The 23,842-nt window shown below is 67.5% G+C and overlaps 2 protein-coding genes and 1 long non-coding RNA gene across 3 annotated transcripts; 1 reads left to right on the top strand and 2 right to left on the bottom strand.

Annotated features, from left to right (window-relative positions):
• The first annotated feature begins 5,528 nt into the window (after positions 1-5,528).
• Positions 5,529-9,228, top strand: LBX2 (ladybird homeobox 2). The gene is made up of 2 exons (XM_029062693.1): positions 5,529-5,793; positions 8,838-9,228. The coding sequence occupies exons 1-2, from the start codon at positions 5,529-5,531 to the stop codon at positions 9,182-9,184; spliced, it is 612 nt and encodes a 203-aa protein (XP_028918526.1). The 3' UTR covers positions 9,185-9,228.
• Positions 9,229-10,895: 1,667 nt separating this feature from the next.
• On the bottom strand, positions 10,896-13,266 carry LOC114811208. Its single transcript, XR_003758881.2, has 3 exons — positions 13,172-13,266; positions 12,394-12,455; positions 10,896-11,245 (listed from the first exon to the last, which is right to left on the bottom strand). It is a non-coding gene; the product is annotated as an uncharacterized LOC114811208 (long non-coding RNA).
• Positions 13,267-13,600: 334 nt separating this feature from the next.
• TTC31 (tetratricopeptide repeat domain 31) lies at positions 13,601-22,405 on the bottom strand. Its single transcript, XM_039911964.1, has 11 exons — positions 22,344-22,405; positions 16,915-17,271; positions 16,400-16,483; positions 16,261-16,323; positions 16,076-16,162; positions 15,158-15,349; positions 14,792-14,975; positions 14,130-14,220; positions 13,910-14,051; positions 13,688-13,796; positions 13,601-13,605 (listed from the first exon to the last, which is right to left on the bottom strand). Exons 2-11 carry the CDS (start codon positions 17,212-17,214, stop codon positions 13,601-13,603), a joined length of 1,257 nt encoding a protein of 418 aa, XP_039767898.1. The 5' UTR covers positions 17,215-17,271; positions 22,344-22,405.
• Positions 22,406-23,842: the final 1,437 nt, after the last annotated feature.

Genomic DNA, 23,842 nt, shown 5'->3' with positions numbered 1-23,842 from the left:
CGCGTTGCCCCGGGGCGGCGGCGCCAGTCTGGGGGCTCAGAGGTCCCGGGTCATTCCGGGGGTCCCCGGGGAGGGGGTGGGGGGCGACCCCTCCCTTAGGCCCATCGGGACCCCCGCCCTTCTTGCCCCTAGGCGACCCCTCTTCGGTACTACGCGGGGAGGATTGATTTTTGTGTGTGTGTGGTATTGGTTAAGCGCCTCCTGTGTGCCAGGCACTGTCCTAAGCGCTGAGGCAGAGCCAGTCGGGTTGGACACAGTCCCCGGCCCACATGGCGCTGGCAGGTCTCCATCCCCATTTTCCAGAGGAGGGAACTGAGGCCCAGAAAAGCGCCGGACCCCCCACCCCCCCGAGAAGGGGCGGATCAGGATTAGAACCCAGGCCCCGGCTCGCTCCCCTAGGACCCGCCTCTCTGCGTGGACCTGGGTGGGAAACTGAGGACATGCGGAAACGTAGAGTGCTGTTCTTTGGGGGCCTGGGGGACCACCGAACCGGGTTCGTTGTGGGTAGAGAAGGTGTCTTGCGATTCTCTCGGATTAGAATAATCCTAACGGCATTTGCTGAGCGCTTACTAAGTGCCAAGCACTGTTCTGAGCGCTGGGTCCTCTCCCAACTGTTTGGTACAGTCCTCTGCAAACAATAGGTGCTCCGTATCGTAAACTCGTGTGGGCAGGGTGCACGTCTACCAAGCCCGGCGTGGGCAGGCGGGATCGTCTCGCTTTATTCCCTAACCGTCCTTTCCGAGCGCTCAGTACAGTGCTCTGCGCACAGTGAGCGCTCGATCAATGCGACCGGATGAACGAACTCCCACCGTTCTCTGCACCCAGTGGATGCTCCTCACTGTAAATCCGTTTTGGGTGAGGAGCGTGGTCTTCCAACTCTATTGTATTTATCCCCTCCCGACCGCTTAGTACAGTGCTCTGCACACAATGGATGTTTTAGGCTGTAAACTCGCCCTGGGCCGGGGGCGTCTACCAACTCTCTCGTGTGGCCCACTCCCGCACTAAGCGGCTCTGGCCTGTAAACTCCTAGCCAGTCTCCCAAGCGCTTAGCCTAGTGCTCGGCCCAGAGGAAGCGCTCAGTAAGTAACCGCCGATGGGTCGCCTGGGGGCAGCTAAGGGGGGGTCGGGGGGGGGGGGAATGTGCGTATACCCGGGAATCGTTGTGTGAGTCCGGGGCTGTGCAGCCGAGCGTGTATGTGTGCGTTTGTGCCCTCGAGTCCGCAAGTGTGCATTTGTGCGGGCCATTTATTTATCCGTAGCCGTGCCCCGTCTCCCCCTCCGGTCTGCCGGCTCGTCTGCTAATTCGGTCGTGTCGTGCGTTTAGTGCAGTGTCCCGTCATTCATTCCGTGGTATTTATGGAGCAAAACCTCGACTAAGCGCTTGGGAGAGCGCAATAGATCCACAGGCAGACGCATGCCCCGCCCGCGACGAACTCGCAGTCTAGAGGGGGAGACAGACGTTAATATCGATCCGCGATCAATCAGAAGATCAATAAATAGATGACAGATCGATACGTAAGTGCCGTGGGAGAATTCCTCTCTTATGGAAGGCCACCTCCTCCCAGAGGCCTTCCCTGACTCGGCCCCCCCTTTCCCCCTCTCCCTTCCGCGTCGCCCTGACTCGCCCCTTTCGCTTTGCCATCCGTTTTACTGAGCGCTTTTTCTCGAGTTTTCCTGGGTGATTTGCTGAGCGCCGACTGCGTGCGGAGCACCGGGCTAAGCGCCGGGGAGAGGACGTCGCGACAGTAAGCGGGCACGGTCCCCGCCCACAGTCTAGAGGAGGGGGGAGGCGGACATCCCCGCGAAGAAATAGAAATGAAGAGATCCGTATGGGCGTGGGCTCACCCTCTGGTCTTTTTATTGTTGTCCTGTGCTCTCCCAAGCGCTCACTACAGTGCTCTGCACAATATCACCAGCTCCCTTCCCCTCTTCAAAGCCCTACGGAGGGCTCACCTCCTCCAGGAGGCCTTCCCAGGCTGAGCCCTCCCTCCCCCTCTGCCCTTCCTCCCCATCGCCCCGACCCCCTCCCTCCGCTCTACCCCCCTCCCCACAGCACTTGTGTCTATTTCTGTATATTATCTAGGATTCTATTAATTTTATTAACCATGTGTCCCCTCTCTAGGATTCTATTGATCTCTTTTGACGGCAGTGAGGCCTGTCTACTGGTTTCGTTTTGTTTTATTGTCCGGCTCCCCGCTTCCAGACCCTGAGCCCCTCGTTGGGTAGGGACGGTCTCTATCCGTTGCCCCATTGTCCTTTCCAAGCGTTTCGTCCGGTGTTCCGCACCCAGTAAGCGCTCCAACAACCCGATGCCATGAAAACGATCCAACGAAAAGGAAAGGGAAGCCAGGGAGGGCGACGCTGAAGGGAGTGGGAGAAGAGGAATGTATTATTATTATTATTTTTGGAGGGGGGAGGATCCGGAATTTCGTTGGGAATTTGTAAGAACGGGGTTTCGGACCCCGAAACGGCGCGGTCCCTCCGTCTGTGTGTCTGCGTGGCTGTCTGTGATTCCGGCCTCGGCCTTGAAATAATCTTCTTTTTTCCCCCCCCCCCCCCCCCCCCGCCTCCGTTTCCGCGGGCCTCTCGTTTGCCCCCGCCCCGAGGCCCCGGGCGGCGATTTCGGTCGCGACAGACGAGGGCCCGGCCCGGTCCCGACAGAGAGGTAAGTGTCGCCCCCCCCCCCCCGCCCCGACCTCAAACCGTGGGTTCGTTCGATTCCTCAACCGTGGGCGGGAGCCTTCACTCGGGCTGTCCTATTTACTGAGCGCTTACCGTGGGCGCAACCCCGGACTAAGCGCTCGGAACAATAGAACGGACAGAGGCCTCGCCCCCCGGCCAGGTTGTCGTCTAGACGGGGCCATAAATTTCGAGAAATACCAAGCCTAAGAGGGCGATGAGTAAAGTCCGGCCGAGGCAGAAGACCCAGACACACACCTATACACACGCACAATCGGTGATATTCGTTGAGCACCCACTATGGGCAGAGGACTGTACTAAGCGCTTGGGGGAGTCCAACGGAACGATAGAGCGGACCCATTCCCTGCCCGCAGCGACCGCACCCGCAACGAGCCTCACAGCGAGAAAACGAGCACACAAACACACACGCAATCGTATTTATTGAGCGGCAGGGCACTGGACTAGGCGCTGGGGAGCGTCCAGCAGAACAATAGAAGAGACCCATCCCCTGCCCACAACAACCAACCGCGCCTGCAACGAGCCACACAACGCGGGGACGAGCACACACACAAATATTCATTCAATAGTACTGACTGAGCGCTTACTGCGTGCAGAGCACTGGACTAAGCGCTCGGAATGAACAGGTCGGCAACAAATACCCAGACGCGGTCAGTCGGTCGTATTTATTGAGCGCTTACTGGGTGGCAGGGCCCCGGCCTCAGCCCTGGGAAGAGTCCAACAGAACAGACCGGCGCTTAGGACAGCGCTTCGCACGTAGTGAGCGCCTAACAAACACCATCCTTATCAGCAAGGGAACAGACGCATCGTCTCAATCGTAATTATTGAGCGTTTACTGGGTGCAGAGCACTCTGCCAAGCGCTCGGGACGTGCGCTTCATTCCCTGCCCACGACGATCCCACACGGGCACCCATTTCGTATTTATTGAGCGCTTATTGGGCGGCAGGGCACCGGACTAACCGTTGGGGAGAGCCCAACGGAACAATAGAACGGACACATCCCCGGCCCCTCACAACCCCGCACACAACACACGCAGACGCCGGCGGTCCGTCCTCTGTACTGAGCGCTTAGTGGGCGGCGGGGGCCCGGCCTGACGGCTTGGGCGAGTCCAACGGGACCCAACGAGCGCGCCCACACACGTATAGGCCCAGAATCTCTCTCCCCATCTAGGGCTACTATTTAATACTATCGTATTTCTGTCTCCCACCCAGGCTCCCAGACGTCTGCGGTGCGGGGGGACACCAGCTCAGCCCCGATTCCGCCGTGGGACGCTGTTGCCGGGGGAGGGGGGCGAAGGGGAAGACGACCCCCCCCCCCCCCCCGACCCCCAGCCCCAGTGCGAGGAGGAGAGGGGTCCTGTCCGGTCCTGCGTGGAGGTCAGGTCGGCGGCTCCTGGGGGCGGGGACTCGGGGGTCCCTTCCTCGGGGCTGGGTGTAACCCCAGCCTCCCTGCGCCTCATCAGCCTCCCTAATCCCTGCCAGCCGCCGCCCGGGCGACTTTGGGGCCGCGGACCGGCCCGGACCGAGCCCAGGGTCCTGGCACGGCCCCCTGCCCCCCTCCGAGCTGGCACAGCTGGCCACCTTCTTCGCGACGCTGCGGCACAGCTGGGCCTCCCTCCCTCCCTGGCCCAGCCGGGGCTTCTCCTCCCAGTCCCCGGCCCAGCCGGCCTCCTCCTCCTCCTCTTCTGCTTGCCCGGCCCAGCTGCCCCTCCCGGCCTTGGCAGAGCTGCCCGCCCCCTCCCTGGCCCGGTGCCCGTCCGTGCCCTCGCTGACCGGTCCGTCCCTTCCCTTTCCTCCCGGCTCCCGCCTCCGGGCTGCCAACTTGCAGAAAGCCTCCGGAGGCCCAGCGGGTCCTTCTCCGTCTCCAGCGGGTGGAGAATTCCCAGGGTGGGGGTCTTCGGGCGGGGTGGGGGTGGGGGGGGAACCACCCTTCCCGACCCTGGGGGGGTCTGGGGGGGGTCTCTCCCGCCCCGTCCGAGGCGCGCCATCCCCGCCCCCCCGGGGGTCTCCACTTCGGGCCGGGGGGCTTCCGTCGGGGGAGGAGAGGAGCGGGAGGGAGGGGAAGAAGGGGCGGGGGCAGAGGGGAAAGAAAGGGAGGGAGACAGGAGAGGGGAAGGGGAGGCCGAGGAGGGAGAGGGGAAGGAGGGGAGGCCGAAAGAGAGGGGAAAGAAAGGGAGGGAAAGAGGGCAGGGGAAGGGGACCTAAGTCGGGGAGAAGGGAGAGGGCAAGGGGAAGGAGAGAGAAGAAGCCAAGGGGAGACCAGAGCGGGGGAGAGGGGAGAGGGGAAGGGGAGGGGAAGGGGAGACCGAGGGGTGGGGAGAAGGGAAAGGGGAGGCCAAGGGGGGAGAAGGAAGAGGGGGAAGGGAAGGGGAGGCCAAGGGCAGGAGAAAGGCGGGAAGAGAAGGGGAGCGGGGGGAAGGCGAAGGAAAGGGGGGGATGATGATGATGATGATGGGGAGGAGGGGGAGATGATAGGGGAGGAGGGCGAAGGGAAGAGGAGGGAGAGCTGAGCGGGGAGGGGGGAAGGGAAGGGAAGGGGCAAGGGGGGGAGGGGCCCAGGGCAGGGGGAGGGCCAGGCCCGAGCCCCCGCCCCCCAGGCCCCCCAGGCCCCCCAGGCGCCCCCGGCCCCCCGCGCTGTCCCCATCTGGCCTTCCCGCCCCGCCACCCCTGGAGGCTGGGGGTCCGCTGGCTGCTCACCGTCCGGGGGTCACTGTCCGGCGGGTGACCGTCCGGCGGGTGGGCGGGTTGGCTCCCCCGGGGGTCCGGGGCCTAGGGCCCCCTCGGTCCGGACAGAAGGATTGGGGCCCCCCGGGCCCCCCGGCCCCCGTCACCATGAGCCGCCTTCCCGGCCCTGCCCACCGGCCGCCGACCCCCGCCGCCGCCGCCGCCGCCGCCGCCGCCACGGCCCCCGGAAAGCCGCTGACCCCCTTCGGCATCGCCGACATCCTGGGCCGGACCCCCGCCCCCCGGACGGGCCCCCGGACGGGCCCCCGGACGGGCCCCCGGACGGGCCCCGCCTCGCCCCTCTGCGCCCTGGAGGAGCTGGCCACCAAGACCTTCCGAGGGATCGAGGGCGGCGCGCTGCACGACGGCCCAGGTACCGGGGGGGGCGTCTCCCCCAGCTCCCTTTCCGCTCCAACCCCCCGCCCCGGCCCTGTCCCCTTCCCTCCCCACTGCCCGGAGCCCCCCAGAAGGGACCTGCGGGCCGGTCCCGGCTGACCGGCCCGGGGCCCCGCCGGACAGGGCGGCCCCCCGGTTTTTGCTTCGGTTTCATGACGGCGATGAGGGGGGTGGTACCGGTGGAGCGCTCACTACGTCCCAGGGGCACCCTACTGGCATCCGTTCAGCTGAATAGCCCTCCGTCCCGCCGGACATCCGAGGGCCTTGGCTAAAAAAAAAAAAATTCTTTGGAACCACGACGAGGATGAGGTGAAGGTGTTTGTGGAGCGCTCGCCCCGTCCCAGGGCCGCTCTAGCGGTATCTGTTCGGCTGAGTTATCCCTCGGTCCCGCCGGACACCCGACCACCTTTGTTCAAAAATCATCTTTCGAACCGTAATGAGGAGGGTATTTGTTGAGCGCTCACTACGTCCCAGGCACCGTAGTGGTATGTCCTGAGCTGACTATCCCTCGGGCCCGCCGGACGCTAGAGCAGCTTTTTTGAAAAATACTTTTGCACCACGATGATGCACGATGATGATGGGGGTCCGTTGAGCGCTCACTACGTCCCAGGGGCACCCTACGGGTGTCTCTTAAATGGAATATCCCTCATTCCCGCCGGACATCTGAGCGGCTTTTTTCAAGAAATTCTTTCGATCCGTGAGGAGGATGGTATTCGATGAGCGCTTACTGCGTGCCAGGGATCACTGTACTGGTAGCCGGTAAGGGGGACAGCCCTCAGTCCCGGCGGACATTTGAGCGGCTTTCTAAAAGAAATGTCTTTTGAACCATAATGATGATGAAGGTGCCCGCTGAGCGCTTACTACGTCCCAGGCACTGTAGCGGTACGTACTTAGCTGAATATCCCTCAGCCCCGCCGGACACCGGAGCACCGTTTTGAAAGGAATTCTTTTAAACCACGAGGAGGGTGGTATTTGTTGAGCGCTCACTACGTCCCAGGGGCGCCGCGTCGGTTTCTGTTCAGCTTTGAGTATCCCCGCGTCCCGCCAGAAATCTGAGCGGCCTTTGTTAAAAATCCTCTCAAAATGATGATGCCGGTGGTATTTGTTAAGCGCTCACTACGTACTAAGCGCTGGGGTCGATCGAAGCTAATCGGGTCGGACCCCCCCACCCCCGGTCACCGCCCCCCCCCCCCCCGACCCTGGGGGTCGCAGACTTCGGCCCCATTTTAGGGATGAGGGAACCGAGGCCCGGAGAAGTGAAATGACTGGCCCGAGGTCACCTCGTCGATGACCGAGGTCGGGGGGGGGGAAGACGACGGTCATATCGCCACGGCCGAGGCCGACCGGGAGGGGAGGGGACACCGTCGTCGCGACCGGGGCGTCCCCCCCAGTCCCGCCACCCCACGTCAGCCCGTTGCGTCTGCTGCCCAAGTGTCCTTTCCAAGCGCTCCGCACGCAGTAGGCGCTCAAGGAATACCATAGAGTGAAGGTTTCTTGCTGTCTTGGCGCCTAGTACAGTGCTGCGCACCCGGTAAGCGCTCAGTAAATACGACTGAATGAAGGCAAGGACGGTCGGATGGACTCCCAGGCCGGGACCCCGTTGAGGCCCGGCCCAGATTAAGTTTTAGTTGAAGTTTAGGCCCAATCGCAGCCGTCCCCCCCAACCCCCAAACTGCGACATTTGTTTCACCGCCCCCCGCGGGGCCGTTTGTCCCGAGAGCCGGGGGGGCGGGGGGGGGGGGGGGGAGGTGGGCGAGTCCTCCCTCGATCCCGTCTGCCCCTTATGGGCCCCCTTATTAGCCGTCGTCAATCAGAGGTCTCCACAGAGGGGGGATGGGTGCGCAGCCCTGGGCTAAGCGCTTGGGAGAGTCGGCTGGAGGCCGCCCTGCTCCTTGTGGGCTTGGAATGGGTCTGTTGTTCTATTGGACTCTCCCAAGCGCTCACCACAGTGCCCCGCACCCAGTAAATAGGACCGAGTGAACGGACGAATACCGTTCCGCCGTTCCCCGCTCCTCGTGACCAAGGGAACGCGGCTACCCACACTGTTATACCGTCCTCTCCCGAACGCTCGGCACAGTGCTCCGCACACAGTTAGCGCTCAGTAAACAGGATGGACCGAATGAAGGAACCAATACCGTTCCAGTTGCCTGCTCCCTGTGGCCTTCCCGCGCCGTTATACTCTTCGCTCCCAAGCGCTCAGTAGGGTGCCCTGCACCCAGTAAGCCCGGGGCCCGGGAGTCGGGAGGTCCTGGGTTCTAACCGGGGCTCCACCACTTCTCAGCCACGTGGCCTCGGCCAAGTCACTTCTCTGGACTTGAGTTCCCTCACCCGGAAAACGGGGGTTGAGACGGTGAGCCCCACGTGGCCCGGGGACTGGGCCCAACCCGCTTGGCTCGCATCCACTTGAGCGCTCAGTACGGTGCCTGGCCCACGGTAAGCGCCAAACAGATAAATACCACAATTATTATCAGCGATAAGGTCCCGACACCCCGGTGGGGAGAGCGTGATCCCCACCCCGTCCGGACGGACGACGGTCTCTGTTATCTGGCAAATCCCAGGACCCCCGGGGTGGGTGGTCCGGGGTCCCCTGGCTCCTCCGGGTCGATCGGCCAACTGTATCGATCGAGCGCCGAGTGCAGAGGACTGTCCTGAGCGCACGGGACAAGGGCACGGGAGATACTCGCCCTGGGCCCGACGAGCTCAGGGTCTAGAGGCAGCGTGGCCCGGTGGCGGGAGCACGGGCCCGGGAGCCAGAGGACCTGGGCCTTCCGACCCCGGCTCCGCCGCCGCGTGACCCCGGGCAGGTGGCTTGGCTCCCCTGGGCCTCGGTCGCCTCCTCTGTAAAATGGGGAGGAAGACCACCACCCAGGGACTCCGCGTCCGGATCTCGTCTACCCCGGCGCCGGCCCTCAGCCTCCGAGGGGGAGAGAGCGCGGTGGGGGGCGAGGGGGAGGCGGCCCCGGCCCCGAGGACCCTCCCCCTCCACCGGCCCGCCGCCGGGCTCTGTCCTTGTCCCCGCAGGCCGGGCCCCGCCGAACGGGCCGGGCGCCCGCCCGGCGTCGAAGAAGAGGAGGAAGACGCGCACGGCGTTCACGGCGCAGCAGGTGGTGGAGCTGGAGCGCCGCTTCGTCTTCCAGAAGTACCTGGCGCCGGCGGAGCGGGACCGGCTGGCCGCCCGGCTGGGCCTGGCCCACGCCCAGGTCATCACCTGGTTCCAGAACCGGCGGGCCAAGCTCAAACGCGACCTGGACGAGGCCAGGGCCGACGTGGCCTCCCTGGGCCGCCTCGCCCTGGCCGGCGGGGGGGCCGGGCCCCAGGGGACCCCCGGCCCCGACCTCTCGGACGAGGAGATCCGGGTGGACGACTGAAGCCCCCCACGGCCCCCTTCGCCTCCTCCCCACGACCCCGGCGGGAGCCCAGCCCGCCGCGGGCTCCCCCGGCCCCGGAGACCCGGGCGGACGGCCGGGGGAGCCCGGCCCGGCCGGCCCTGGCGGGCCCTGACGCCCCCCGCCTCCTCTCCCCCTCGCGGGGACCCCCGACCCCCTGGACCGGGAGATCCGGGCGGACGGCCCAAGGACCCTTCCCCGGGCCTCGGCGGCGGCGAGGCCTCCCGGACCAGGAGATGCTGGCGGGCGACCCAAGGACCCTCCCCCGACACCCCCGGTGGACACCTCCGCCCTCTCCCCCCCCCCCCGGCCCCCCGACGCGGGGCCTCAGAGGACGTTGCCGGGGTGGGGGGGCGAGGAGGGGGCCGCGTCCGTCCACCCCCGACCAATAAAGCGGAGCGCCTCGCCTCGCCCGGGCCCCCGCCGGCTCATTCCGGGACCGCGGGAGGGAACTGGCGACGCCGGGGGGGGGGGGGAGGGGGGCTTTCCTCTTCGCCCCCTCCCCAAATGGAGACCCCCCCCCAACAAGCCGGCTCCGCGGGGGGTCGCCCCATTTGTCACTAGGCCCGGGCGGGGGACACGATGTGCCTTTGATCTGCCGCCCCCCCACCCCCCTGCCCGCCGGCGGATTTAGTAGCTACGTGCAAGGTGAGACCCCCCCCCCCCGCCCCACCCCCTCCCCCCACCTCCCGCGGGGACCCACACAAGAGAAGCTGGGCCGGGGACGGACCCTCCCCCTCCCCGGCCACAGAGACGGACCCCCCCTACCCCCGGCCCGGAGGAGGGGGGTCGCGGGGCGGACCACGAGCCCTGATTTCCCGGGGCCGGGGGAGAAGCCCCCTCCCCGCTGGCTCCTGCCACCTCAAACGGCAACCCCCAGGGTTCATTTAGCTGGGGTGAATGAACGGGGGCCCCCGGGGAAGAGGTTTGGGGGGTGGGGGGCGCTAAGGACGACCCCCACCCCCATAGGGCTGCAAGGTACGCGTCCCCCGGGGGCCCCGGCCAGGGCAGCGGGCCCGCGCCCCCGCCCAGGACCGGACCCGGCCCACCGCCGCGCGGGTTTTTCCTTCACGGTATTTGTTGAGTGCTCGCTACTACTACAACCGCTAAGATTTCGGGTCTTTGTTGCGCGCCGGGGGGGGGATTCGAGCCGATGGGGTGGGACCGCCCCCTCCCCGTCCCCCGTGGGGCTCACGGTCTTCATCCCCATTTTACAGACGAGGCCGCTGCAGGCCCTGAAAAGGGAAGTGACCCACCCAAGGTCACACCGCAGACAGGTGGCGGTCCCGGGGTCGGATCCCACACCTTTCCGACTCCCAGGCCGGGGCTCCGTCCACCGGGCCACGGGCCAGGTACCGTATCACACGCCCGGGTGGATACGGGTGCGTCGGGTCGGACGCAGCCCCCGCCCCACGGGGGGGCTCGCCGTCTGCCGGGTGCCCTCGGGGGAGCCGTTTCCACTCTCCGGTTCTCGGTCACCCCGTCGGTAAAATGGGGATCGAGGCCGGGGGCCCCGTGGGGGACGGGGACTCCGTCCGACCCGATTAGCCTGGACCCACCCCGGCGCTTAGAACGGTGCTCGGCGCGTACCCGCCGCTTAACGGACGGCGCGGGATTCGCCGCCACTCGGCGGACGAGGTCACCGAGGCCCGGGGGGGCGGGCCCCGGTCGCCGGGCAGACGCGCGGCCGGGGTCCGAGTTCAACTGTTTTATTGAGTTCTTAGGTGTGGAGCTTCCCTAAGCCCCTCCCTGCCGGAGGTGGAACTGACGGCCGGGGAGAGTCGGTCCCAGCCTGAGGTAGTATAAAGTGTCACCGTTTCAGGCTCCACGACGGCGGTGGAGGTGGAGGAGAGAGGAGGGAGGGGGCGGCGCCGGTTGTGGGTGCGGGTCACCGTCAGGACCGGAAGCGGGGCGGGGGGAGGGGGCCCCGAGGCCCCCGGCCAGGCCCCGGGGCCGGGGGGCCGGCGGGAGGCAGGATTCGGTCCGGGAACCAGCGGGAGGGTCCGGCGGCTCCGGGGGAGGCCAGTCTAGAGGAGGGGGTCCCTGGCGGGGGGGGGGGGGGGGAGACGGGGAGAGAGGGGCGGCTCAGCGTCGGCCCCGAGGAACCCAACCCCCGCCCCCCCGGACCCGAGCGAGCGGCGGAGCGCCGTACCGAGCGAGCGGCGGCCCGCCGTCGCGGCGGGAGCCGGGGCCTGCGCGTCGGCGGGTCACGGGTTCTAATCCCGCCGCCGGTCCGCCGGGCCACCCCGCGCCACTCGCTTCCCTCCTCTGGGGCCCCGGCGACCTCATCTGGAAAACGGGGGTGGGGACGGTGACCCCCGCGCCGGGGGACGGGGACCGCGTCCGACCCGACTTGCTCGTATCCGCCCCGCTGCTTGGTGCGGTGTCCGGCGCGCTTTGTAAATACGGCCGCTGTTATTATTTATTGAGCGCTCACTAGGTGCGGGGCACCGCAGTCAGCTCTCAGGAGTGGACGATACGACAGAGTCGGGGGACACGTTCCCCGCCCGCGGCAAAGGCAGGGGCGGGGGGGCGGTCAGTCTCCTCTGGATCGGAAGCTGGTGGTGGGCGGGGAACGTGCCGGCCCACTCCGTCGACCCGTCCTCCCCCAGGCCCGGTGCTCTACGCGCAGTGAGTGCTCAAAAAATACCCCTGAGTGATTGCTCGGTCCAGCGCTCCGCGCATAGTAAGCACTCAGTATATCCCGTTGACGGACTGCTTCGGTACAGTGCTCGGCACGTGGGAATCGACTGCTTACTACAGTGCTCTGCCCAGGAACCGACTGCTCGGGACCGCGCGCCGCACGTAGTAAGCGTTCAATAAATACCCCCGATCGCTCGGTGCGGTGCTCTGCGCGCGGTAAGTGTTCGATAAACCCCACCGACCGTTGAGGCCGGTGCTCCGCGCGGCGTCAACGCTCGATGGATATCACCGACCGACCGACCGCTCAGTCCAGCGCTCCGCGCACACCGAGCGCTCCGTAAATGCCGCCGACCGACCGCTCGGTCCGGCGCTCCGCCACGACCAGCGAACGATCGGGGGTGGCGACCCGTCTCTGCCCACCTCCCCCCCAGGCCTGTAAGCTCCTTGCCGGGCGGTCTCCCCGCGCGTTCCCGTCCCCAGTGCTCCGCACGGCGCTCCGCCCCGGGGGAGGCGCCCGACGGGGACTCCGGAGCGAGGGGCCGGACTACCTGACGATCCAAAGTCCCAAGGGTGGCGCCGAGCCAGGAACTGCGAGATGGAAGAGGTGGGGCTGGAAGAGGAGGTGAGGGGAGGGGGGACGGGGGACACCGAGGCAGTCAGAGGAGGAGGAGCCGGAGCCCCTCCCCACCCCCCTACTCCACCCAGTTCCTGACGCGGGGGGGTGGGTGGGGGTCGCCCCCCTCCCCCCATAAACAGCGGGCCCGGGAGTCGGAAAGGCCTGGGTTCTGACCCCGGCTCCGCACCCCCCCCCACCCCGTCTGCTGCACTGTCTCGGGCAGAGCACTTCCCGTCAAATGAAAAACGACGATCACGGCGATAATGATGGGCGTCAGGCGCTTACTACGTGCCAGGCCCCGTACTAAGCGCCGGGGTGGATACCAGCCAAGCGGGTTGGACGCAGTCCCGGTCCCCTGGAGGGGGCTCATCTGTAAGGGGGGGGGGGGATCATCTTCCCGATGAGGGAACTGAGGCCCGGAGAGGTGAAGCGACCCGGCCAGGGTCGCAGGGCAGACGAGCGGCGGGGCCGGGACGAGAACCCGGGACCTCGCGCCTCCCGGGCCCGGGCTCCGCCCGCTACGCGGCCCTGCCTCTCGGGGCCTCGGGGGGGCCCCGTGCGTACAGCGGGGAGGGAGGCGGCGAGACCTACGCGGAACGGGGACCGTACTGACCCGGCACTAGCCCGGCCGGCCCTCGGTACGGTGCCCGGTGGATAGCCGGCGCCCGACGGGTACCGCGGAAACCGCCCCGGCCCGCCCAAACTCTCACCTGGCCGCCGAGGGCAGCAGCTGCGGGGGCTGGGGACCCAGGAGCCCCCTCCCCTCGGCCGAGGGGCCGGCGAGCGGGCCGGCCCCGTCGTGGGCCGGGGGCGCGGGCCAGAGGAGGGGGCCGGGCCGGGCCCGGGGGGGCGGGGGTCGCCGCTGGGGGAGCGGGAGGGGCAGGGGAGGGGCAGCCGCGGGAAGGGCAGGAGGCTGGGGCTGTGGGGCGGGGGCGGGAAGCGGGGGGGCCCCGAGGGGCGGGCGGGGGCGGGGGAGACCGGGCGGGACGGCGTCGGGCCTCGGCCCCCCGCCCCGGGCCGCCCCCGCCTCGGCCGGGGGCGGGGCCGCGGGCCGGGCCGGGGGCGCCGCGGGGGCGGGCGCCGGGGTCCGGGCGGACGGCCGATCCTGCACTGCTCCTGCGGGGGCGAGCGGGCGGGCGTCACCCTCGGGCCGGGCCCGGCCCGGCGCCCCCCCCGCCCGGCCCCGGCCCCGGCCCCGGCCCCGGCCCCCCCGGGGCCCCCGGGACTCACCAGGGCGAGCTCCAGGTGGCAGAGCTGCAGTTCCCTGGCCGCGTCCGGCTCCGACCCCTCGACGAGCAGAGCTTCCCGGAAGGCCGCGGCCGCCTCCCCGTAGCGCTGGCGGGGGGCGGAGGGGCGCGGCTGGGGGCTCCTCCGGGGCCCCCCGAAACCTCCCCCTGCCCGCCCCCGGGCGGCCCCGCCCTCCCCCGCCCCGGGCCCGCCGTACCTACCCTCAGCCCCCTCAGGGCCTTGCCGAGGCGGAAGAGGCCGCGGGGCCAGCGGGGCCGGAGGGCCAGGGCGATGCGGGCGTCCCCCAGGGCCCAGCCCAACTGGCCCAGCCGCTCGTGGCAGAAGGAACGGTTCCCGAACAGCCTGGGCGCGAGAGGGCGGCGGGGTCAGGGGCCGGGCCGGCCCCCCGCGCCCCCCCGAACCCGGACCGGCCTCGGGCACCTGGGATCTTTGGGGTTGAGGGCGATGGCCTGGGTGAGGAGCAGCACCGCCTCGTGGTACAGGCCCCTCTGGGCGGCCGCGGTTCCCAGCTCTGCGGAGGGACGGGGAGGACGAGGAAGGGGAGGAGGAGGGAGGGGAGGAGAGCACTGCGCGGGAGGGAAACCGAGGCCCCCTCCCACCTCGCCCGGCTGCCCTCCTGCCCCGACCCAGCCCACTCGCTCGGCTCCTCTCACGCCGATCTTCTCGCCGGGCCTCCATCCCGTCCACCTCGCCACCGGCCCCGGCCCGCGTCCCGCCTCTGGCCTGGAGCGCCCTCCCTCCTCGGACCGGTCCCCTCCCCCGAAGCCTTCCCCAAGGCCCGTCTCCTCCGAGAAGCCTTCCCTGACTGAGCCCTCCTTCCCTCTTTCGCCCGGACTCGCTCCCTCTGTTCGTCCCCCGGCTCCCGGCCCCACGCCACTTAACGCTCCTATCTCTCATTTGCCGAATTGGACTAATGCCCGCCCCCGCCCTCCAGGCCTCGGAGGTCACTGCCGGCGGGGAAACGCGGGTCCCTATTGTTCCGCCGTCCTCTCCCGAGGGCTCATTCCAGCGCTCTGCACCGGTAAGCGCCCGATAAATCGGACCGAGTGGGAGGGGATGTCCGCGGGGTGGCCGTCACTCACCCGCCAGCTCCAGGCTGCGCTTCAGGGCGGCCGCCGGCACCCCCGGGGCCGCCGGACACCGGACGCGTCCCGGCGTCGCCTCCCGGATCCCCGAGGTCTCTTCCGTCCCCGGGGCCGCCGGACACCAGACGCGTCCCGGGGTCGCCTCCCGGGCCCCCGGAACCTCGGCCGTCCCCGGGGCCGCCTGACGTCGGACACGTCCCGGGGTCACCCCCCGAGCCCCCGAAACCTCCTCCGCCCCGCCCCCGGCCCGATGGTCTCCGGGGTCGCCCCCGGGGCCCCCGAGACCTCGCCCATCTCCCGGACCCCCGAAACCCCTTCCGCCCCCGCCCCCCCCCCCCCCCCCCGGCAGATCGTCCCCCCGGCGGTCCCGCCCCGTGGCTCCCCCCGGACCCAGCTGACCTCGGGCCACGGGGTCCGGCTCCCGGGGCCGGGGTCCCGACTCCCCGGGGCCGCCTCGGGGCCCGGGCCTCGCTCTCGCCGGGCGGTGGGGGGCCGCTCCCCGACCTTGCGCCGGGCCTGAGACACGAACGTGCTGAGCAGGTCCAGCTCCTCCTCCTGGGGACGGGGCCGAGACAGAGGGGAGACGGGGCTGAGGCAGAGAAGCGGCGCGGCCCGGCGGGTGGAACCCGGGCCCGGGAGCCGGAAGGGCCCGGGTTCCAATCCCGGCTCCGCCACTCGTCTGCCGGGTGACCCGGGGCGGGCCGCCCTGCTTCTCTGGGCCTCGGTTCCCTCATCTGCAAAGCGGGGATGAAGACCGTGAGCCCCACGGGGGACGGGGGCACGGCACCCCACCTGACGGTCGCGAATCTCCCCCTGCGCTTACTGCGGTGCCCGGCACGTAGTAAGTGCTCGACGGGTACCGCGGAAAAGAAAAGCGTCGCTTCACTTCTCTGGGCCTCCGTCACCTCATCTGCAAAGTGGGGGCGAAGACCGTGAGCCCCGTGTGGAACGGGGACGCTGCGTCCACCCCGACGATCCTCCGACGTCCCCCAGCGCTTAGCGCGGTGCTCGCCGCGCGGTAAGCGCTGAACCGAGCCCATTAAAAAAGTCACCTGGCTTCCCTGGGCCTCAGTTTCCTCATCTGCAGGGGGAAGACGGTGGGCCCCGCGTGGGCCCCGGAGCCCGTGTCCACCCCGATTAGCTCGGATCTCCCCCAGCGCTCGGTACGGTGCCTGCCACGCCGTGAGCGCTCGACACACACCACGAGAACACGACACGGTCGGGGGAGCGGAGAGGAAGGAAGGAAGGAAGGAAGGAAGGGGAGGCGGGGGTGGTCCTCACCTCCTCATCTTCCTCCTTGAGGCTCTGGGTCCGGCTGGGAGTCCCCGGCGGGGTCGAGCTGTCTCGTCCCGAGGCCGCTCCCTCGCTCTGGTCGGGTTGCGGGGGGGACGTGGCGGGGTGGGCCAAGCCGGCACCTCCTCCCGCCCCCTCCCCGGCACCCGCCCCTTGGCCCCAGCTCCACTCACCCTCACGCTTCCATCCTCCCTGCTCCCGTCAAGCTTCTCCTGACGCCTCCGCTCCTTCTGTCGCTGCAACGGACCCCCTGCGGGTGAAGCCCCCCGCGGCGCCCCCGCCCCCGCCCCGCCCACCGCCCCGCCCGGACACCTTTTTCTTGGATCGTCTCTTCTCCGCCCGCCGCTTTGCCCGCTCCTCTTCCGCCACCAGTTCCTCCGCCAGGCGGTTAGCCTCCTGGAGGACGCGGTAAGTTGCTTTTTCCTTTTTCGAGGTGTGGGTGAAGCCCCCCCGAGGCGGCGGGGCCCGCGCCGCGGTCGAGCCGAGGTGGGACACCGTCCCCGCCCCTCGCGGGGCCCCCCCGTCTTCACCCTCTAGACCGTGAGCGGGCGGGGAACGTGCCCGTCCGGCGCCGGGCCGTCCTCTCCCGAGCGGTCGGCACGGCCGCCCCGCGCACAGCGGGCGCTCGCTCGGTGCGACGCAACGCCCGACTCCCCCGTTTCCCGGACGAGGGGCCGGGGGGCCCCGAGAAGCGAGGTCGGTGGCCCGGGGGCACGGAGGGGACGAAGCGGGGGAGCCGGGACGGGCGTCGAGGACCGTCCGGCGGCTCCCCGGGCCCGGGCTCTCCCGAACGGGCCGCGCCGGGGCGAGGGGTGACCGGTCGTTACCTCCGCCGACACCTGCACCCTCTGGGGCATCTCCAGCTTCAGCTTCCAGGGGTCGAAGGGGCCGCGGGCGGGCCCGGGGGCGCCGGGGACGGGCCCGGGCCGGGGGCACAGGAACGATTTCCGGAAGCCGCAGAAGGTGCGACGCCCGGGGCCGACCGCCCCCGGGTCCTCCTCCTCCTCCTCCGTCCATCGTGACCCGGCCGGGCCCGGGCCCGGGGGGCCGCGGGGCGGGGGGCCGAAGAAGGGGTGCCCTCCGGCCGCCGGGGACCCCGCGTCCCGCCCCGCGGCCCTCGCGCCCATCTGCGGCGGCCTCCGGCCGGCGGTCTCCACGAGGTGCTCCGACAGGTCGGCCGGCTCCTGGGGAGAGAGGGGGACACGCGCTCCCAATCGCACGACGGCCCTTCGGCCCTCCCCGGGCGCTCGGGACGCTGGCGGGCGCGGAGTCAGCGCACACCCGCCCTTTCTTTATCTCCGCGTCCGTCACTGACCTCTCCACCTGCCATCGATTTATTTCCACATCTGTCACCTCCTTACGTCCTTTTCCGTCTCAGATGTCTACATCTGCCATTTCTTTGTATCTACGTCGGTCGTTTTCATTCAGTCGTACGTATCGAGCGCTTACTGTGTGCAGAGCGCGCTCGGAACGTACAGTCCGGCAACAGATGGGGACCGTCCCTGCCCGGCGACGGGCATTTACTTATGGACCTATCTGTAATTAATCTGTAGACGCCGCTGACGTGTTTCTGTGCCTGTCATCGACTTACGTACCTCTCGGCGATTCATTTATCGGTATACCTGTCCTTTATTTATGTGGGTCACGTCTACGCCTATCGGTAATCTCATCTATTGTCACCGTTAATATTTTCCTATCTCTATCATTTACTAATGTACACATCTGTAGCTCATTTATACGTATACCCGTCAGTGACTTCTATACTTGTCACCTACTTAGGTGCATAGCTGTAATCTAGTCAGTTACATACCTGTCATTCATTTATATATTTGCCATTTACTTATGTACACATCTATTAATACATCTGCCACTTGTGCACGTACCTGTAATTTATTTCTAGATGTCATTTATCTATCAATCTATCATTTACTCCCGTGGGTATCTGTAACTTATTTACATACCTATTATGGATTTATAAGTCTACCATTTACTTCTACACATATCTGTGATTGATTTATTTGCATACCTCTCACTTATTTATATATGTGCCATTTACTTATGTACATATCTGTAACTCACTTATATACCTGTCACTTTTGCCCACAATCTGAAATTTATTTATTTCCATACCTGTCATATCTGTCGTTTGCTTAGGTACCTGTCTGTCACGTATTTATGTGACTGTCACTTATTTCTTTCTGTGCCTGTCATTTACGTGCGCACCTCTCTGTAATTCATTTATTTCCCTAGCGATGATCTATTGCTTGCCATTACCGTCTGTCTCCCCGTCTAGACGGTCAGCTCGCTGTGGGCGGGGAATGGGTCCGTTCCGTCGGACTCGCCCGGGCTCTTCACAGAGCGCTCTGCACACGGTAAGCGCTCGATAAACAGGACTGGACGGACGAATGAATGCCTAACGAATGCCACGGAAAGCAAACGACAGTAACTTCGGTAGGTGTTAGGCGCTGGCTATGGGCCGGGCCCCGCCACTGGGGGGGAGATGCGAGTTTGGACACAGGTTCCACGTGGCGGCTCACCGCCTTCTTCCCCATTTTACGGAGGAGAGGGCTGAGGGCCAGAGAAGTGAAGTGACTCGCCCAGGGGCACCCAGCAGAGCCGGGATCAGAACCCAGGTCCGGGCTCTACCCACTGGGCCACGCTGCTTCTCGAGAAAGAGGAGCCACCCTGGAGTCCGCAGGCTGACTCCTCCAGTCTTCCGTCCAGCTGAGACCCAAGAAGCCTTCCTGAAAACCCATCTCCTCCAAGAGGGAGATAGATAGATATATGTGTATATATATACGCACGTGCACGTAAACATACATATATATATATATATTTGGAGGGGGAATTTGGCTATTACGCGCCGGACGCCACGCTAAGCGCTGGGGGAGATGCGAGCTAGTCGGGTTGGACACGGTCGGCGTCTCTCCCGGGGCTCACGGTCTCCGACCCCACTTTCCAGATGAGGGAACTGAGGCCCAGAGAAGCCAGGTGACTTGTCCAAGGTCACCCGGCAGGCACGCGGCGGAGCCGGGACTAGAACCCGAGTCCTTGTGGCTGTCCGGGCGGGCTCTGTCTGCTGGGCCGCGCCGCTTTCCCAATTCCGGGGTTAAGGATCACCCGCCCCGGCTCAGAGGGGCACCCCCACGGTCCAGCCGAACGGAAGCCGATATTGACTTCCACCTATCTCTCCTTTTTATACTTTTCCTGGGCCCCACCCGCCTCTCTCAAACTAACTGTCCTCTCGCCTCTCCCCTTTGGCCGCCCACGCCGCACCCTTCTCCGGGGTTCCCTCCCTCCCCAGATTTAACGTCCTCCTAAAATTCCACCTCCTCCCGGAAGCCTTCCGCGATCAATCCCCGGCATCCCCCCCCCCCCCCCCCCCCCCCCCCCCGGGGACGATTTCCCAACTTGTTCCAGCTGGGCCGCTCTACCCTCCTCGAGGGCTTTGGTTTCATCCGGTCTGTCTTGGCACCTGCAGTGATCCGTGCCGACCGACCGCTCTCTCCGCGGACGTTTCTAGGTCTGCCTGCTTCTGCGTTTTGCCTCTCCCGGGCACCTCCCGGGTTCTCGACGAAGCCCGCAACCACTGTCGATCAGTCGAGGGAGGGTACCGGGTGAGCGCTTACTCGGTGCGGAGCACTGGGCTCGGGAGAGGCCCGTGGAGCTGGCAGACACGCTCCCCTGCCCGCGGGGAGCTGACGGGCTTGAGGGAGAGGCAGACGTGGGCAAATAAAGACGGAAAGGACAGAGACGGTCCTTGGTGCTGTGGGGCCGAGGGGGGAGTCAACGGAGGGAGCAGAGTCGAGTGCAAGGGGGACCCGGAGGGGCCGGCTACTCGGAGGACTCGGTCCGGCGCTTGGCACCTAGTAAGCGCGCAACAGATTCCATTACTATCGGCAGTAATACCAGGACTATTCTTAACCGGCAGCGGCATGGCCTGCGGGCCGCCTTCAAGCCCTCCACCTCCCCCGTCTGACTAAGAGCTCCTTTCAATCGGGGCTTGTACGTCTGAATTTTTCTCCCCCGGGTCTGCGCCGGGCGCCGTACTGAGCGTGGGGGGTCGACGCGACCCCGCGCGTTTCCGCGCAGTGTCCCCGTCCCGCGTGGGGCTCAGGGTCTTCCCGTTTCCCAGGCGAGGGAACCGAGGCCCAGAGAAGTGACTCGCCCGGGGTCACCCGGCAGACGAGGGGCAGAGTCGGCGGTAGAACCCAGGTCCTCCCGACTGCCAGGCCCGGGCTCGCCAGGCCACGCCGACCGAGAACCTCATCTGTAAAATGGGGCCGGAGGGGCCGCGTCCCGCCCCATTAGCTCGCGTCCCCCCCGACCCCGGCGCTCGGTACAGCGCCCGGCACGTGGCGAGCGCTTAACCGACGCCACGACTGTGATCGCCGCGGGAAGACGGGGCTTCTCGGTAAGCGTGCGTCCTCTACCGTCGGTTCTGCGTTTGGTCCTTTCCCTCCGGCCGTTATTTCCCTTCACCGGGTGGGGCGGCTTCTCTCGGTTCTACTCCCGGCCGGCGGCCGGTAGCGCGTTCAGGAGCACCGTTCGGTCGATACCGGGCGGCGGGGCTCTCGGGGGACCGAATCCCCCGGCCCCCCGTGCTCCGGCCGAGGGTGGAAACGCACGCGATAAGCGAGAGGGGGAGGGGCGGCGTCCGGCCTGGACCTAACCCGCCCTCCACCCCGGGCCTCCCTGTTTTATTTCACCGTGCTCCTTAGGCGGCACAGACGAGACTAGGCTGTGAGCCCGTGGTGGGCAGGGGACGTGCCGGTCGGTGGTTGCGCCGTCCTCTCCCACGTGCTCGGTTCGGTGTTCCGCGCCCAGGAAGCGCTCGGTAGACGCGACCGATCGAAGGGCAGGGAGGGCGCTAAGCGCCGGGGCGGATCCGACGTGATCGGGCGGGTCCCCGTCCCACGTGGGGCTCACCGACCTCATCCCCGCTTTACAGACGAGGGATAGAGGGAAGTGACTCGCCCGAGGCCACGAAGCAAGAGGGGGAGGCAGGATCAGAACCCCGGCCCGGGCTCTAGACCTCGTTGCCCCTCTCGATTCCACTCTCTCGAGCACTCAGTACGGTGCTGGGGACCCCCTCTTTGTCGACCCCAAACCCCAGGGCCAACGGTCGCCTAGGTCAAGGGTGGAAGAAGGGTGCCCGACCCACCCCTCTTTTTGGTTTTCTTTAAATGGTACCTATTACGCACTCGCTCTACGCCAGGCGCCGTACCGAGCGCGGGAGCAGACGGTAATCGTGATAGTATCCGCTAAACCCCACGTGCCCGGCACTGTACCGGTTTCTGGGGTGGACGACGGTAATAACAGTCACTGTGTTTGTTAAGCGCTCACTACGTGCCAGGCGCCGCACTCGGCGCTGGGGGGGGGGGGGGGGATAAAAATAACGGCAGTCGTATTTGCGAAGCTGTACTAAGCCCCGGGGAGACGACGATAACGGGAACCGTGTCCGTCAGGCGGTCGGGGTGGACACGAACAGAGGGGGTCGGACGGGTCCCCGTCCCCCGTGGGACCCACAAATCTTAACGCCCGTTTTAAGGGCGGGGAAACTGAGGCCCAGAGAGGGGAAACGACTGGCCCGGCAGAGAAGCGGTGGAGGGGGGATTAAAACCCACCACCTTCTCACTCCCGGGCCCGGGTTCTGATCCCGATAATGAGGATTTCTGGGGGTGGGGGGCGCCTCTAATTGGCCCAGGACCGTCCTAAGCGCCGGGGCGGATAGACGATAATGTCGGTCTTGGTTAAGCGCTTACTAGGTGCCGAGCACTGTGCCAAGCGCTGGGGGGAGACACGGGAATCGGGGCGTCCCACGTGGGGCTCCCAGTCTTCATCCCCATTTTACAGATGAGGCGACTGAGGCCCAGAGAAGCGACGCGACTCGCCCACAGTCACCCAGCTGACAAGGGGCCGAGCCGGGATTCGAACTCATGACCTCTGACTCCCCAGCCCGGGCCCTTTCCACGGAGCCACGCCGCTTCCGACCGGACTGTGCCCCGTGGGGCTCCCAGGCTCCGTCCCCGTTTTCCAGAGGAGGAAACTGAGGCCCGGGCAGGCTTCGGGGGCCGGCGGGGCTCCGTGGCAAGGGCGCGGCCTGGACGGTCCCAGGGGGTGGGTTCGAATCCCGGCTCCCCACGCCCGTCGGGGTGCGTGACCTGGGGCAGGCCCCTTCGGGCGGCCGCCTTGAATAACCATCAAGGGGGTATCGGATTCGAACCCAGCCCCCCCGCCCCCGGCCCCCGCTCACCCCGCTCCGGCCGCCCCCGACTCTTTCGAACCGGTGACATCTCCCGCCTCCGGGGACCGGAAGCGGAAGTGGCGCCGCACCGGAAGGGGCTCGGCGGCCCCTCCCCCGCCCCCCCGAGGCTGCTTGACCCGGAAGGGCATCCCGCCCGACAACCGCCCCCGGGGCGAGGAGGAGGAGGAGGAGGAGGAGGAGGAAGAAGAAGGGCTGGGCGTTGCCGGGGAAACGGGCTGGGGGCGGGGCCTCCGGAGGCCGAGCGGAAGCGGGCGGGGCGTTGCCAAGGGAACGGATTGGGGGCGGGGCCTCCTGAGGAGAGGAGGAAGTGGGCGGGCGGACGGGGCGTTGCCAAGGGGACGGATTGGGGGCGGGGCCTCCTGAGGAGAGGAGGAAGTGGGCGGGCGGACGGGGCGTTGCCAAGGGGACGGATTGGGGCGGGGCTTCCCGAGGCCACGAGGCAGTGGGCGCGGCTAGTCGCCATTAGCGAAAGGGCGGGGAGTCAGAGCGTTGGCAGGGGAACGGGCTGGGGGCGGGGCCTCCTGAGGAAAGGAGGAAATGGGCGGGCCTATGGGCCAATCGCGAAAGCGGGGGAACAGGGCGTTGCCAAAGGGGACGGAAGGGGGCGGGGCCTCCTGAGAGGAGGAAGTGGCCGGGGCGGACGGGGCGTTGCCAAGGGAACGGATCGGGGCGGGGCCTCCTGAGGAGAGGAGGAAGTGGGCGGGCGGACGGGGCGTTGCCAAGGGAACGGCTCGGGGCGGGGCTTCCCGAGGCCACGAGGCAGTGGGCGCGGCTAGTCGCCATTAGCGAAAGGGCGGGGAGACAGAGCGTTGCCAGGGGAACGGGCTGGGGGCGGGGCCTCCTGAGGCGGGAAGGGAGTGGGCGGGGATATTCGCCATCAGCGAAGGGGCGGGGGACAGGGCGTTGCCAGGGGAACTGACGGGGGGCGGGGCTTCCCGTAGCCAGGAGGAAGTGGGCGGGGCTCGGTGATGGGCAGGGCGGGACTCTATCTGTTCCCGAATTGTCCATTCCAAGCGCTCAGTGCAGTGCTCTGCACACAGCAAGCGCTCAATAATTACGATTGAATGAATGAAGGGGCGTTGCCAGGGAAGCGGGCTGGGGGCGGGGCCTCCCGAGGCCACGAGGAAGCGGGCGGGGTCATCGTCCCGCGCGAGGCGGGGCACGAGCGTTGCCGAGGGAACGGGCGGGGGGCGGGGCCTCCAGGGGTGGGCGGGGCCGGGGAGGGGGCGTCGCCGGGGGGGGGGAACGAGCCGGGGGCGGGGCCTCCTGAGGCAAGGAGGGAATGGGCGGGGCTATGGGCCAATCGCGAAAGGGGGGAGAACGGGGCGTCGCCAAGGGGACGGAAAGGGGCGGGGCCCGCGCGAGGCGAGGCACGAGGGTTGCCAAGGGAACGGGGTGGGGGCGGGGCCACGGGCCGATCGCGTGAGGAGGCATAGGGCGTCGCCATGGGAACGAACTGGGGGCGGGGCCTCCGGCGGCGGCGGCGA

The sequence above is a fragment of the Ornithorhynchus anatinus genome, chromosome 4 (assembly GCF_004115215.2).
Source record: "Ornithorhynchus anatinus isolate Pmale09 chromosome 4, mOrnAna1.pri.v4, whole genome shotgun sequence".
Taxonomy (NCBI): Eukaryota; Metazoa; Chordata; class Mammalia; order Monotremata; family Ornithorhynchidae; genus Ornithorhynchus; species Ornithorhynchus anatinus.
Note: the sequence above shows the minus strand (reverse complement) of the source record. Positions and strands in the feature narration are given on the sequence as shown.